The following is a 17811-nucleotide window of genomic DNA, read 5'->3' on the forward strand; positions in this document are numbered from 1 at the left end:
GGTGGGGTGCAGAGCCCGAATGAGGTTAGAATGGGCTCTGCATTAAGGGATGGCAACAATAAAAGATTTCTTAACACACACACACACACACACACACAAAATCAAGTAAGTAAATATACTGAGGATAATGGGGATCAAATTTCTCACTGTCTGGAATGAGTCATAAATATGAAAAGAAATAATTAGAATAAATCCTGTATAGTTAGATTTGGAAAAGTTACTAAAAGTTTATGGTTCTCTATATATGGATCAATAGATATAAAAACAGATATGTGTGCATGTATATAACTCCATACATTGCATCAGAAGAATCATTGTGACCTCACAGTCTTCAATATACAGAGATAAGTATAGAAAAATGCAGGTGTGAAGGTATGTATATCTTTGTATCTGTATACATACATCTACTTCCTAGCTATCCCCATTAAGAGGGCATGGGAGTAGCAGTATTCCAATAACAATGAGCACACTTAGTGCCCATGTTGGTTTCTAAATTCATTCTCACCTAAAAGGTGAGTCCAGGGCTAGGGCAGGAATGATACAAGATAAACCTGAAACATACTATTGTGTCAGAAGTAAAGAACTGCTCACAGAATGGTAGAAACATGTCAAAAGACATAGAACCCAGCTTGAAGGGGTCCCACCAGCAAAACCTGAGATAATATGAGCATCAAAGTAAGCATAAGTAATGAAAAACGACCCATTAAAATAAAACAGTAACACACAGTCCATATTAGTCAATACTAATATAAATAACTGGAGAGAGAAAGCTTTTTCTTAAAGTGGAATACCAACAGATGAATGTAAAAGAAATGCTAAAATTAGAAAAGCACACTTGCCATCGATCATAGTAATAAGTTAATAAACCAAGAAACAATAATGGATGCTAAAATTAGTGGGTAAAACGCATAAGGAACAACATATTTACAAACAAAATACTTCCCACAAAATGCAAAATTATTGATTATAAAGGGAAAAAAGATTAATCTCCCAGTGGAGAAACCTTAGGCATCACCTTAACCAAGGGATCAAGATAACATCACCAGTAATGAAAAAAAACTGAAATCATGTACCACCTGCTAAGATGTAATGAGAAGAACTCAGCATCACTTTCGTGATATTTCTGCCAAAATCACATAATCTGAATTTAATCATGAAGAAACATTCTTAAAAAAATCCAAACAGAGGGACATTCTATTAAAATATCTGGCCTGTAACCTTCTGAAGTAAATTATAAAAGCCAGAGAAAAACTGAGTTACTATTTCAGATTAAAGGAGACTTAGAGACAAAATGCATTCTGCAATCTTTTGGCTATGAAAGATAATCCTGGAAAAATTTGAAGATATTTGGGAAATAATTATGAGGTCTGTGGAGTAGACAGAAAATAATGCATAAATGTTAATTTCTTGATTTTGATGGCCACGTAAGAGAAAGTCCTTCTTTATAAGAAATACATACTAAAGCATTCAAGGGTGTCAGTATCATATTGATACATTGCTCTCAAAAGGCTTAGGGGAGGAAAAGCTCTTTGTATTTACTATTAATGCAACCATTATCGAAGTTTGAAATTATTTCAAAATTAAAAGGAAAAACAAGTATTTTGAAAGTGAACTTTGAGGAGATTAAAGATGGCAGTGGACTGAGTGGAAGCTACACTGACGCTCTCCCAGGACCAAACTGGAATTACAACTAAAATATAGAAAAACCTTCCTGAACAATCAAATGAAGACTGGCTGGAGAGCACTCTCATAAACAAGGAGGAAAAGTGGAGACCACATAGAGGCTGGTAGGAAGCACGGAGGCGCAAGAGGGCTGGCTGGGCTACTGCCACAGGCAGCAGCTGAGGATCCAAAGGGGTATCTCACCTGTGGGGGAATCCCACTGAGGACTCTGGGGCCTAAACCCCAGGCTGGGTTTCCCAGCCAAGAGCGCCAGAACTGAGAAGGGTGCCCACACAACATCTGGCTGTGAAAACAGCCAGTTTCTGCCTGGCAGGGAGAGACGGCTAGAACTGCAGGCACCCTCATAAAGAGCCAAAGCACAAAGCTTCATATGCGGCCACTCACCTTGGGCTCCGGCAGAGGGAGGGCAGAGTGGAATGGAGCTGTGTGAGGAGAATCTAGGGTTGTGGGCTCTGGAGATAGAGCCCAGAGGGCATCCCTCTGGATTTCTGTGCCAAGTCATTTCCCCATACTGTAGAAGACATCTTTCTCAGGTAGACATTTTGCTGGGGGGGGGGGGGGGAGTCAGCAATTGCCCCAATCTGCTGGAAAACCTCTCACCCTATCCTAAAGAGTTTCTAAAGCACAAAGCTCATTAAGAGACTGATAACAATCAGCCACCATACTTGTGGAGTTTCTACAGCCTGAGGCTCATTAAGAGAATCAGACTAATAATCAGTCTGCAGGCACAGGCAGACTTGAGCACTTTGAGCCTTTGCTTGATCTGCTTCTAGACCCGGGCCTTGGAAAAGCAGACTTTGGTGTGCATCTTGGTCCTGTCCAAATGCACCCAGCCACAGCAGAGGAGACCTCAAGCCTAGGGTTGTCAACAGCTCCAAACAGGGAACTCAGGGCCACTCATAAACTGCGTCTGACATCAGCCTGCACCAGAGACCCTCCTAAAAGATTGAGAGTCCTAGCAGATCTACCTAATACTTAGAAACAAACCCAAACAGGCAGCCAAAATGGGGACACAAAAAAACAAGCCCCAAATGAAAGAACTAGAGAAGTCTCCAGAAAAAGAGCTAAATAAAATGGAGATAAGCAATCTATCAGATACAGACTTCAGGATACTGATTGTAAGGATGCTCAACAGCATGAACAAAGATATGGAAACTATGAAGGAAATTAAGAATGACATAGCAGAAATAAAGAATACAGTGGAAGGAATAAACAGCAAATTAGAGGAAGTTGAGGATTGGATCTGCAAATTAGAAGACAGGGTAGAAAAAAATCACTCAATCAGAGACTCAAAAAGGAAAAACAATTAAAAAACAGGAGGACAGTCTAAGGGGGAGCTGGGGGACAAAATGAAATGTCACAATATTCGCACCATAGGAGTGCCAGAGGAGGTCAAAAGTAAGCAAGGGTTAAAGAACCTGTTTGAAGAAATAACGGCAGAAAACTTCCCTTACCTGGTCAAGGAAAAAGTCACACAAGTTCAGGAGGCACAGAGAGTCCCAAGCAAGAAGAATCCAAAGAGATCCACACCAGACACATCATAATTAAAATGTCAAGCATTCAAGACAAAGAGAGAATGTTAAAGGCAACAAGAGAAAAGCAATCTGTTACCTACAAAGGAGCTCCCATAAATTTGTCAGCTGACTTCTCATCAGAAACTCTACAGGCCAGAAGGGAATGACATGAATTATTCAAGATAATGCAAAACAAGGATCCGAAACCAAGACTACTCTACCCAGCAAGACTATCATTCAAGATAGATGATTAAATAAAGAGCTTCCCAGACAAAAAAAAAAAGGCTAAAGGACTTTATCACCATGAAACTGGCATTGCAGCAGATGTTAAAGGAACTGCTATAATTAGAAGTAGAAATAGAGAGCAAGAGAAACAAAGGCATAAAGAATTAAAATGGCAATACTTAAGTATCTATCAATAACAACCTTAAATGTAAAACAACTCTCTACAAGTTCGAGAAGATTGAAATCATATCAAGCATCTCAGATCACAACGGCATGAAATTAGAAATCAACTACAGTAAAAACACTCAAAAACATTCAAACACATGCAGGCTAAATAACATATTATTAAACAATGAATGGGTTACCAATAAGATCAAGAAAGAAATCAAAAACTTCCTGGAAACAAATGAAAATCAACACACAACAACTCAAAATCTATGGGACACAGCAAAAGCAGTCCTAAGAGGGAAGTTCATAGCACTACAGGCCTACCTCAAAAAGCAAGAAAAATATTTAGTAAACTAACCCTACAACTTAAACAATTAGAAAGCTCCCCTGTGAAGTCATCCAGACCAGGGCTTTTGTTTGCTGGGAGTTTTTTAATTACTGCTTTGATTTCATCAGTTGTTATTAGCCTATTCAGGTTTTCTGATTCTTCCTGATTCAGTTTTACATGATCTCACTCATAAGTGGAATCTAATAAACAAAATAGTCTGAGGAACGAAATAGATCCAGAGGCACAGAAGTATGGAACAGACTGATGCATCTCAATGGGAAGGCAGGGATGGGGGAGTGGGCGGGGAGAGATTAATCAAAGAAATTATATGCAGATATGCATAAACCATGGACACAGACAATAGTGTGATGAAGCTCGGGGGGGGGGGGCGGGTGTGGAGGGGATCAATGGGGAAAATGAGGGGATATCTGTAATACTTTCAAGAATAAAAATCAAATAAATAAATAAAATGAACTTTGAAAGTACGAAAAATATATTTATACATTAGTGTTGAGAAAGATTTTCTTTGCATGGCATCAAAGGCACAAACAATAAAGAGTAGTTTTGTAAATTATATAAAAGATTTAAATTTCTGAACTAGGATACATTAGCCTGCTAGAATACCAACAATAAAAACCATGAAGACATAGTGAAAGTTTAAAATCAAATGTTAAATTTTGACCAAAAGCATACACAGCAAGTACGTAACACAAAAAAATAACATCTCTAATATAAAAAACACTTTGGAAGGAAAAAGAACATTACAATGTTAAAACAAATAGCTATTCAAAGTAAATTAACAAACATGAATAACCTTTGAAAGAAAACTTTAAAATATTTAACCTTACCAGTACTCAAAAAAAAGCATTCAAATATTCTTAATATTTTCATTAAAAAATAGCAAACACTGTTTTAACACAGTGATAATAGTGCATAAGGATATTAAGAAGAGATAAAGTTATACACAATCTCACATATTACTAATGTAGTATAAGTTAGAAACTGCATTCTAGAGGACAATTTCACACAATATACATACTGAAGCTTCCAAAATGTTCATACCCTTTTTTACACAGAGATTCTGTTGGCATTAACATGCCAAACATCACATGAGGCACGCACTTCAATTAGGGGTTCTGTAATTAAATTACAGTTTATCTAAACTAATAATACTGTACATTACATGCTAACTATTAACTAAAAATAATGGCAAAAACATAACTTATAGATACAAAAAAGTTCAGGTTATTTATTTTCAAAAACACACAAAACAGTAAAATCAATATAATCCAAAAATTTTTATAGTGTATGTAAAAATGAACACATAAAATCTAGAAGGATCTGAATGAGAATATTTAGGATGATTTTTGTCCTGCATTTTTCTATTTAGTTTTCTGTATGTTCAAATTTTTTAATTAAATGTTATTACATTTATTGGGGTGACACTGGTTAATAAAATTATATAGTTTTCAAGTGTACAATTCTATAATACATCATCTGTATAATGCATTGTGTGTTCACGGCCCAAAGTGACGTCTCCTTCTATCGCTACATATTTGACCCCCTATACCCTCTTCTACCTTCCCCCCAAATTCCTTTCCCCACCGTTTGCCACCATATCTGTCTGCAGCTATAAGTTTTTGTTTGTTTGTCTTGTTTGATCATTTGTTGTTTTCAGTTTTATATCCCACAAGTAAGTAAAATCATAGGATTCTTGTCTTTTTCCACCTGACTTACTTCACTTGGCATGATATTCTCAAAATCCATCCCCTGTTGCAAATTACAGTATTTTATCTTTTCTTATGGCTTAGTAGTATTCCATTGTATATGCATATATACCAAATCTTCTTTATCCAATCATCTAGCAAAGGACACGTTGGTTGTTTCTATGTCTGGACCACTGTGAAGAACGCTGCAATGAATATATGGGTACGTATATCTTTCCAAATAAATGTTTTCAAATTTTTCAGGTAGATACGCAGAAGAGGGATTGCTGGGTCATATGGTAAGTCTATTATTTTTGTTTCTTTGGTTTTTTTGATCCTCACCTGAGGATATTTTTTCCACTGCTTTTCAGAAAGAGTAGAAGACAGGGAGAAGGAGGGAGGAAAAGAGGGAGAGAGCAAGAGAGGGAAGAAGGGAGAGAAACATCGACATGAGAAAGACACACATTCATTGACTGACCGCCTCCTACAGGCGCCCTGACCAGGAGTATGGAGCAAACCTGCAACCCAGGCACATGCCCTTGACCAGTAATCGAACCCATGACCAATCCATGCGAAGGCTGATGCTCTAACCATTGAGCAACACCAGCCAGGGCTGGTAACTCTATTCTTACTTTTTAGATGAATCTCGACTGTTTTCCACAGTGGCTGTACCAGGTTACATTCCTACCAGCAGTGTACAAGGGTTCTACCACCTCTCTAACACTTGTTATCACTTGTCTTGTTGATAATAGCCATTTGAACAGGTGTGAAGTGGTATCTCACTGTGGTTTTGATTTGCATTTCCCTAATAGCTAGTGAAATTTAGCAGCTTTTCATGTATCTGTTGGCCATTTGTATGTCTTCTTGGAAGAAGTTTCTCTTCAGGTCCTCTGCCCATTTTTTAATTGGATTGTTTTTGTTAAGTTGTATGAGTTCTTTATATATTTTGGCTATAAACCCCTTGTTGGAGGTGTTGTATGTAAATATCTTGTCCCATTCGGTGGGCTTTTTCTTTTGTTGATTTCAGAAATCAACATTTGCTGTGCAAAAGCTTTTTCGTTTGACATAGTCCCATTCATTTATTTTTGCTTTTACTTCCCTTGACTTTCAGGTCAAATTCATAAAAACCTAAATCCAAGGTCCGTAACTTTGGTACCTATGTTTTCCACTACATAGTTTATTGTTTCAGGTCTTTGATCCTTTTTTTAGTTAAATTTTGTGAATGGTGACAAAGAGCAATCTAGTTTCATTCTTTTTCATGTGAATTTCCAATTATCCCAGCACCATTTATTGAACGGACTTTCTTTTCTCCATTGAATGACTTTGGCTCTTTTGTCAAAAATTATTTGCCCACATGTATGTGGGTTTATTTCTGGGCTCTCCACTCTGTGCCACTGGTCGGTGTGTCTTTTTTTTCTGCCTAAACCCTGCTGTTTTGAGTAATGTCACATTGTACTATTAATTTAAAGTCAGGGAATGTGATACCTCTGGCTTTGTTCTTTATTCTCAAGAGTGCTTTGACTATATGAGGTCTTCTATGGTTCCATACAAATCATGTTCTATTTATTTTAAAAATGCCACTGGAATTTTGATGGGGATTGCATTAAATGTATATATTGCTTTAAATAATATGGCCATTTTAACTATGTTGATTCTTCTAATCTATGAAAATGGAATATCTTTCCCTTTCTTTGTATCTTCTTAATAATGTCTTATAGTTTTCAGCGAAGAGGTCCTTTCACATCCTTTGTTAAGTTTATTCCTAGCTATTTTGTTCTTTTGATGGCAATCACATTTCTTATTCTGAAATTTAATTGTTAATATATAGGAACACAATATATTTTTATACAATGATTTTGTATACTGCAACTTTACTGTATTTGTTTATTGTTTCTAATAGTTTTTTGGTGGTGTCCTTAGGGCTTCCTATCTAAAGAATCAGGTCATCTGCAAAAAGTGACACTTTTACTTCTTCACTCCCAATTTAGATGCCTTTTATTCCTTTCTCTTGCCTGATTACTTTGGCTAGGACTTCCAATACTGTTGAATAACAGTGGTGAAACTGGAGATCCTTGTCTTGTTCATGATCTTAGAGGAAAAACTTTCTGTTTTTCACACTGAGTATGATATTAGCTGAGGGCCTGTCACATACAGCCTTTATTATGTTGAGGTACTTTCCTTCTATACCCATATTATTGAGTATGTTAATCATAAATGCATGTTGTATCTTTACAAATGCTTTTTCTGCATCTATTAATATAATCATATGATTTTTACCCTTTATTTTGTTAATGTGGTATAACACACTGATCAATTTATATGTTGAACTAACCTTGAGCTCCTGTAATAAACCCCACTTGATCGTGATGTGTTATCTTAATGTATTTAAATTTCACAAAATATACTTGTTGAAGCTTCCAAAATGTTCATACCCTTTTACACAGAGATTCGCTTGGTATTAACATGCCAAACATCAAATGAGGCACTTCAACGATAAAGGGTTCCTTAATTAAATTGCAGTTTCTCAAAACTAATAATACTCTGTATTACATGCTAAATATCCACTAAAAATAATGGCAAAAATATAATTTATTGACATAAAAAATATTCAGGTAACAGTATAGTCAATATAATCCAATATTGACTACGTAACAAAAATGCACACAATAAAATCTAGAAGGATCTGAATGAGAAGATTTGGGATGATTTCTGTCTTGCACTTTTCTATTTATTTTTCTGTATTTTCTGATTTTTTTAAATATTATTAACCTACATTATAAATGTTTAAGAAAAAATTTCTAAAACCTTAGAATTGGCTGTAGTAATACTTCCTCCACAGATGGAATAAATCAACAGGTACCTTAAATAAATGGTAACACTAAAAGGTACATTGGGTAACAGAAAAATCATCTAACATGCAAAAGACAATGGAAAAATAATATATATGTATGAAATAAAAAATATATATGGGGGGAAAAGCAAACGTTAACTAAGGTTTTAAAAAAGCTAATAACAAATATCCTATCATAGTGGTAGAAAATAATTTGAGGAAGGGAGAGGAGGAAGTAATATTCTGCAACAGGATTGTTTTTTAAGAAAGGATGTATGATATCAAAATTAATATTATACCAAATAATGATTACTTCAAATTTAATAGAATCTTGATGTCTGAAAGAATACAGAATGTCACTAATTCTTAAAGGAAAAATCCATAATAACTAAAATGTCATGTAAATATTACAATACTAAATAACTAAGTTAGTATAAAAGATAACATAGCTTTGTTTGTTTTGTACTACTGTGACCTTAGCAACATACTTTAATAACTGTAGTTTATCACAGTAATTATACCTTGTCCAAATCTCTCTGGAATTTGATGAAGACCTAGAATTTAAATTTTCTAATGTAGGCCTATAATAAAAAATACCAAAAAATTCCTTTACACTTCCCAGCTTCAAAACAAAAAACATTATATTCAAACATCAATAAAATAATATCCACTGTACCTTATTATAACGATCATGTGGAACAGACTGTAAAACGATTGGTTCCATTGTAGAAACATTGGCAAACTGTACCTCTGGAATATACAGGGCACAAACCACATGAGCCCAACCTAAAAATAAATAAAAATAACATCATTTTCCAGTTTTCAATAAAGATTTTTCAAAGATAAATAAAATCAGTAACTTTCTAAAGAGACCTTAGCCTGGCTGGTGTGGCTCAGCAGTTGAGCATCGACCTATGACCCAGCAAATCGAGGTTCGATTCCCTGTTAGGGCACATGCCCGGGTTGCGGGCTCGATTCCTGGGGGGGGGGGAGAGGGCATGCAGGAGGCAGCCAATCAATGACTCTCTCATCATTGATGTTTCTCTCTCTCCCCCTCTCCCTTCCTCTCTCTGAAATCAATAAAGACACATTTTTTTTAAAAAAAAGAGCAAGAGATCCTTAAATGCCTACTTAAGCAAATATATAATAAAATAATTTCTCAATATTGACTAAATAGTCAAACCACTATTGATAAAGCACTCAATCATTTCTCTAGTTATATGCACAGTAACACAAATAAAAGGAAACATTTTAAAATTCAGACTCTGGCACTGACTGACAATTCTTATAAATAATTCAGATCAACACTACTTCTGAGAACCACTGTAAAAATAAGAATTTTTATAGTTGAAAACCAAAAATAAAAAATTTAATTTTAATCTTGAATGTCAACATTATTTACTTTTATATTAATGTCAATTTTTTAAGTAAGTTTTTATTGATTTCAGAGAGAGGAAGGGAGAGGGAGAGACAGAAACATCAATGATGAGAGTCACTGATTGGCTGCCTCCTGCACGCCCCCTCCTGGGGATCGAGCCCACAACCTGGGCATGTGCCCTGACCAGGAATCGAACAGTGATCTCCTGGTTCTTGGGTAGACGCTCAACCACTGAACGTGCCAGCTGGGCAATTAATTTCAGTATTTTTAATTGATATTTTACTAGTACTAGCATTAATTATTTTCATATTTCACTTAAAATACTGTAACAATTAATATTAAATGTTAATATTTCTTTTCATTTTCAAAATGTGCTTGAGAATATCAAAGAGCTGATGTGATAGTGAGGAATTAATGATTCAAAACTGTAAAAGAATGAAAGTCCAGGTTGGTGAGTATAGCTTTTGGCTACTTTTGCCACCCAGGGGACATCTGCCTATTTCAGAGAAAGCAGCTAAGAGGGAAAAGGTGCTTGTGACAAACTCAGAAGGCTGGAAGTACAGAGTTTTATGTTCACAGACAACCAGGGAGAAGGGTAACTAGTAAGCCCCTCACCTGTTTCAGCTACACCTGAAGGGCTGCAAGCCAGGAGTAATAATTAACTAAAAATACACAGGTCCTCAAAGAGACTGCAGCTGGGCTTTGATCATCTCAAACTGTGAAATATGACTCATATAATCCTACATTACAAGTGCCTCAGGCACCAGACAGAAGTAAATATACATCCTCTCTGGAGAAAAACAATGTCATCTTGGCTACAAATAATTTCAAATATTAGTTCATTTCAACACAATAAAAAATACCAAACACTTTAAAGTCAAGACAGCATGAATGAAAACCAGCAGAACCAAGAAAATAAAAAGCAGATCTGGGGTGTGGGTTGCCATGGACATGGCCTGCACCTAGCTAGAGGGACCATTAGCTCCAGGGACATGCAGCCCAGGCCCAGGCCCTTATCCTCGACTTGCCGCCGCCGCCGCCACCACCAGAGCTCAAGCTAACTGAGGGGGGGCAACACAGAGCCTTAGGCAGAGGTCTGATTCTTCTCTTTGGTGCTAAGACCAGAGAAGTCCTGATGGTCCGGTGCTGAGCAAAGCTGAATTTGTTGAGCAAGTTCATCAGAGTAACCAGGCCTGCTACTGTTCTATACAATGAAACTCTGGCTATTGACCCTCAAAACTGCACCTTACACAGCAATAGATCTGCAGCATATGTATATGAAAATCCAGCAGTATGGCAAGGCCCTGGACGATGCAATCATAGTTTGACTTCTCTATTCCAAATAGCCTAAAGCATATTTCAGACAGATGTTGCCCTCCAGTACCTCGAAGGTCATGCTGATGCACTGGCAGCCTTTGCATGTTGACTGGCTGAGAAACCCTAGAGTCTGCAGTTTCTGGTGGGGATAGTAGCAGCTGCCATGAAATCTCCCATGAGACTCCCTCCAGCCCACTTACCAGCAGCTTCAGAAAATGAAACTGGACAAGAGTCCCTTAGTGGTCATATCTGTGATTGGGAACTCCTCACAGCTGGCCATCATGGGGCCTCTGTGGCTGTCCTAGAAACTGCTCTGAAGATTGGCACCTGCAACCTCAAACTGAGAGGTTCTATTTTCTGCCCTGAGCAGTGCTTACTGGTCTCTTGGAAACACAGAGAAGAACACTGCATATATGCAGCAGAACTTGGATGTAGTCAAAAACCTTAGGTGGCCAGACAGGAGAATGCTGAGCTCTTGGGAACCTAGTCTCTGCATTCTTCTCCAAAAGAAATTATCGGGAGACTCACTAACCACAGGCATCAGTTGATGCTCACCATGAACTCAAGGACGGAGAGGTGGCATCTGAGTGCTGCTTCTTGCCTGCCTGCAATTAACTGGAAATCTTTATTTCCATATCCCTGAAACCAGCCACCAATTATTAAGACTGGAGTTAATATTGGTTAAAATGCCTAAAGGAAACTACGGCAGTAATACATATTTTGTTTAGGTTCAAAATTTTAGTTGACCAGACTTCTGGGATTTAACTCAGTTAAGTGTGACGTCTGCTCATGAAGCACCTAAGGTGCACAGAGCACTGTGCTGAGGGTCCAGGTCCTAGGTGGTGTGTGGGGGAGTCACTCCCCTAAAGGAGCTTATGTTCTCTGAGAGAGAGCTTTAACACAGCAAACATATTAAAACACTGCTTGAGCAATAAATGCTAATGTTCTCTTAATCACTGCCAAGATTTTGGAATTCTAAAGGAGACAGAGACTAGTACAGGCTTGAGGAAGCTTTCTTAAACAGGTAGAAATCAAATCAGTCCCTGTATGAAGAACAGAAATTGGCATATGGGGTTCTAAGACCTTGTTAGCATATCAAGCATGCTTTGCTGAGTGATAAGATAGGTCATGCCTTTAGCAAAGATCAGATATTTTCCCCCATCTTTTTGGTATACTTACAGACTCTTGATTTTTATAAAAGGTAATTTTTATTAGTTTTACTCAATTACATAAGAAATACATGAAAATAACCAAGAGTAAGCATACCATCCTGTTAATATTTGGGGTATAATTTTTTGGTCATATATATATGGTCAATTATAATGGCTTATACCTACTCAAACAAAATTGAAATCCCATTGTAATACTTTTTATAACTTACTTTTTCATTAATATTTTTGCACTAATTTTTAAACATTTTTTCAGCTGTGTTTCAACAAACATATTTGTATTTTGGAGTTTCAGACAAAATAAATATGCTTATTATATTCAAATAACATATAACACAAAATTGAAAATTTCTTCACAGAACTGAAAACTATAATAATAAATGCAATAAAGATTCCAGAAGTAAAAAAAAAAAATGTTAAACCTCAATGGGTAAAATCAGCAATGATTTAGACATAAAAACAGAATCAGAGGGCAATAACAAAATAGGTCAGAAGAAAAATATCCAGAATGTTAGCACAAAACACAAAAGTATAAAAAATACAAAAACACAGAAGACATGAACAGCATAGTAAGCAAGCCTAACACATATATCAGAGAAATATGAAAATGTCACAAAAGCAACATTTAAAATGTTAATAACTAAAAGATACCCAGAAACTTTCCAAGCAGAAGAAAGCTGGCAAGTCACAGACTGAAGAATCATAATAAATCCAGGGTAAGTAAAAATAAATCCACACCTATGACCGTTAGCAAGAGAGAGAGAGAGATAAAAATTCTAAAACAGCCAAAAGGCAAGTTATCATTAAAAGAACTGGATAAATAAAGCCCAAAAATATCTTTAAACAAATTTCCATTAAAGGGAACACCAAACAATTTCCCTCAAGTAAAAACTGAGACAAGAAGGAAGCTCCAAGATGAATAAAGCATGGTAAACATATATACTTTCACTGGATGCTGACTGGATAAAACAACACCTTTTTTTTTGGGGGGGGGGTGGAGATTTAATTTTGTATAATTTTTTTTTTTAAACATATCTTTATTGATTTCAGAGAGAGGAAAGGAGGGAGAGAGAGAGAGATAGAAACATCAATGATGAGAGAGTCATTGATTGGCTGCCTAGCCCGCAACCCAGGCATGTGCCCTGACCGGGAATTGAACCCCCATCGCCTGGATCCTAGGTCAATGCTCAAACCGCTGAGCCACGCCCGGCCGGGCTGTATAATTTTTTTAAACTTATCTTTATTGTTGAAAGTTTTACAGATGTCCCCTTTCCCCCCACCCCCAACAATACCTTCTTTCACTTGAAATACATGACTACTTACATCAAAACTTTAAACGTTATATGGTAAAGTTTTCAATGTATGTAAGTTTAACACATATTAAAACTATTAAAGAGACTGGGGAAAGAGCAGGTAAAAGACATCTATATGGTTTCAAGGTTTCTACATTTTGTGGGAAGTTGTACACAGAGTAGATTGAATTTATTGGTATAATAATTATAATTCCCGAATAAACCACTACATATGTAACATTAATTTTTCTATATATAGAAAAATATGAGTATTAATAATATATATCATTAACAATATTATTAGTATTAATGTTTCTATATATAGAAAATTATAGCCAATGTTTCCAGTGGGTTTTCCATACAAATGGTCTGTCCTGGCTCGTGCTTCAGTCTTTCCTAAAAATCTCTCAAAAAAGCTGCATCTGGCCTTGATGTGCCCCATACCTCTCGCTAAAGTGGCCCCAGGTCAGCACTAGTGGCAGTCAGTCCTGGTTTGCAGCTTAGCCTCTCCTGGGCAGCTTCAAGTCCAACACAAGCAGCAGCCATCTGCAGATTGCTTTGTGGTGGCCCCAGGCATAACAAAGGTAGTGGCTGACCTTGTCCTGAACCTCCTGGGAGGCCCCAGAGCTAGTGCACCCTTTGGACAGCTTCAGATCACATTGAAGCACCACACAACCTCCTCCACGAGTGACACACTCAAGGGGCAGACTCAAGGGCATCAGAACCCTGCTGAAGTAAGTCCTGTTCCATGGGGTGAGACCCTGCACAGCTCATCCTCAACAGTGGTAATAGTCAGAGCTTGCTGCCGATCACCCTGGGGGTAAATCCCACACATTGACATGCCAACAGCAATCAAGGCTCAACTATAACAGGAGGGTGTACACAGCCCACAAAGGGTGGGGAGGGTGCTGGGGTGGGCGCACCTAGAGTGCCCAGCCCGGGTGAATGGGGAGGCTGTGCCACTGGACCCTACAGGACATCTACTACAGTAGGCCACTCTACCAAGCCCAGGAGACATAGCAGCTCTATCTAATACATAGAAACAAACACACGGAAGCAGCCAAAATGAGGAGACAAAGAAACAGGTCCCAAGTGAAAGAACAAAAAAAATAACTAAATGAAATGGAGGCAAAGCAAAACAATGGTTATAAGGATGCTCAAAGAACTTAGTGAGAACTTCAACAGCATAAAAAAGGACATGGAAACCATAAAAAAGAACGAGTCAGAAATGAAGTTTAATTTACAGAATTTACAGGGAATCAACAGTACATAAAGCCAAGAATCAAAACAGTGATTCAGAATATAAGAAAGCAAAAAACACCCAATCAGAACAGCAAAAAAAATCCCCTCCCCAAAATAAGGATAGTATAAAGAGCCTCTGGGACAACTTCAAGCCTACCAACATTCAGATCATGGCAGGATGCTGGAAGGAGAAAAGACAGCAAGAAACTGAAAACCTATTTGAAAAAAAAATGGCAGAAAACTTCCCTGACCTGGTGAAGGAAATAGACATACAAGTCCAGCAAGCACAGAGTCTCAAACAAGAGGAACCCAAAGAGACCCACACCAAGACACATCATAATTAAAATGCCAAAGGTTAAAGACAAAGAGAAAATCTTAAAAGCAGCAAGAGAAAAGCAGTTACCTACAAGGGAGCTCCTATATGACTGTCAGCTGATTTCTCAAAAGAAACTTTGCAGGCCAGAAAGGAGTGGCAAGAAATATTCAAAGTGATGAAAAACAAGGATCTACAACCACTATTGCTCTACCAAGTAACGCTATCATTTAGAATCAAAGGACAGATAAAGAGCTTCCCAGGCAGAAAAACCTAAAGGACTTCATCACTACCAAACCAGTATAACAATAAATGTTAAAAGATCTTCTTTAAGAAAAAAGTGATAAAACATGAGTAATAAAATGGCAATAAATACATATCTATCAACAATTACTTTAAATGCAAATGGATTAAATGTTCATACAAGAAGTACATGCAAGAAGAAGCAATCAATGAATACATAAATAAATGGAACAATAAATCTATAGTTCTCTCTTTCTCACTCTCCCCCCCTTCCCTTCCTCTCTCTAAAATCAATAAATCAACCAATAAATAAATAAAAAAGAAGTACAAATTGTTAGTTACAGAACAGTCATAGGGATGTGAAGGATAGTATAGGTAATATACTCAAAAATATTCTAATAACTATGTACGGTGTCAGATGGGTACAAGACTTATCAGGATGATCACTTAGTAAATTATATAATGTCTAATCGCTGAGGTGTATACCTGTAACTAATATAATATTGCATGTCAACTGTAATTGAAAAATAAAAAATGTTTTAAAAAAGAAAGACCAGCCAGTGTGGTTCAGTGGTTGAGCACTGACACATGCACCATGAGGCTTCCAGTTCAATTCCTGGTGGGGGAACATGCCCAGGTTGCAAGCTCAATCCCCAGAAGGGGGCAGCCAATCAACGTTGATGTTTCTCTCATGGATGTTTCTATCTCTCCCTCTCCCTTCCTCTCTCTAAAATCAATTTTTAAAAATTAAAAAAGAAAAATTATAGCCAAAAGGGAAATTTAATGCAATTAAATTAAATTTAAATGCAATAATTAATTGCATTATCATTCATATTGATGCCGAAAAATATTTGCAAAGAAGAAAGAAAAGAGGGAACAGAGAAACAATAAGAGAAATAATGAAGGTTAAGAAGGAGTAGCAGTAAACTTCCACTGCTGCCCAAGATGGAATAAAGAGGACCAAATATAGCCTTCTGCATGAAAAATGCACATGCCCTAATCCCAAAAAATGGACAATGGTTTTTAAGGCATTGGATATCAGGTAATAAAGGACAACAATCCCAATGAGACAAAAAAATATGTGAGCCCTCGGTTTCCCCATCTTAATGTCTTGAGAGTTCTTCCAGGCCAAGGCACAGGGTGAGGAACTAAGGCTAAGTCCAGGACTCTCACAAAGTTGAGGAGATCTGGTGAGACCAAGGCAGCTAAAATGGCAGGACAAAATACCAGAAATAAAGCTCTTCACAGAGAGAGACACACATAGAGCACTATCTGAGTACTAAGAAGAGAACATGTGAGTGAGGAAATTACACAGCTTAGAAAAATATCATCCAAAAGGATTAGTGGGAACAGTATCCAACAGGCACAAAGGGCCAGGAACTTTGCCAGTTTCCCCTAGCCAGACTGAAAAAGCTCATAACTCAGAGACCATTCGGTAGAATACTCGAAGGATCTTGCCTCAGTGGTGGGGAATAATTATCCCTAGATCCAGCACTGCTCTGGAACCACCTAATAAATCATAAGAGTAGAACTTTAAAGGATGAAACTGTTTCCAAAGAACATAACTTTCAGACCAAAACTCAGGATTTTTAGAAATGCAAAATATCCAGACTTAAGTCAGCAAAAAAGGTGGAGTAGGTAGCTTCAAGGGCACATTCCATCACAGGAACATAAAAAAAAAAAACCTCAAGCAGGGTCCTGGCCAATATGGCTCCGTGGTTAGAGTTGGCCTCTGCACCAAAGGGTCATTCAGAATCCATTCCTGGTCAAGGGCACGTACCTGGGTTGCAGGTTCAATCTCTGGCTCTGGTTGGGGCAAGTACATGATGCAATCAATTGATGTATGTTTCATACATTGATATTTCTCAGCCCCCCCCCCCCCGGTCCTCCTTCCCTCCATCCCACTCTCTCTAAAAATCAATGGAAAAAATATCCTGGGGTGAGGATTAAAAACAACAACAAAAATCAAGCAGGAACCAATTTTGTCGGAACAGCAAACAAGCAAATGCTCAATCAAGAAAAAAGCAACTTAAAAATGGTAAGAAAGCTTTTGGCATTTTTACTTTCCCTTGACCCATGTTCACCCTGAGTTCAGTGGAGGTCTTGAAGACAGCAATGAGTTCCAAGTGTGGAACCTTGGTTCCTGATTTCAGTAGGGACAGACCAGATCTTATATGCAAAGAAGTGTGTTTGTTCTAAAATATCTGTAGCTACTAAAGAATTGATAAAATAGGCTTGTTCTTCTTTTGACAAGCTCAGAACTCAGGGCAAAAAAGGGGTAGTTATTCATCAAATCACTAGAAGGTAGACCAAAAAAACCCACCCAAAGATGCCTGGGGCAAAACATTATGATTCAAGCATACAATCTAGTGCAAAAGCCTGGGAGGAAAATCAGAAAATATG

General features: G+C 37.3%; 1 protein-coding gene across 14 annotated transcripts in view; it reads right to left on the reverse strand.

The window, feature by feature from the left end:
• The window catches only part of MLLT10 (MLLT10 histone lysine methyltransferase DOT1L cofactor), a 240939-nt gene that overhangs the window by 136781 nt on the left and 86347 nt on the right, over positions 1-17811 (reverse strand). For all 14 annotated transcript variants that reach the window (XM_081133058.1, XM_081133059.1, XM_081133056.1 and 11 more), the window contains one exon: positions 9131-9240. In XM_081133058.1, the coding sequence (XP_080989184.1) occupies positions 9131-9240 (110 nt within the window). The remainder of the gene's footprint in view (positions 1-9130; positions 9241-17811) is intronic.

Source organism: Miniopterus schreibersii, assembly GCF_964146895.1.
Source record: "Miniopterus schreibersii genome assembly, chromosome: 1".
NCBI lineage: Eukaryota > Metazoa > Chordata > Mammalia > Chiroptera > Miniopteridae > Miniopterus > Miniopterus schreibersii.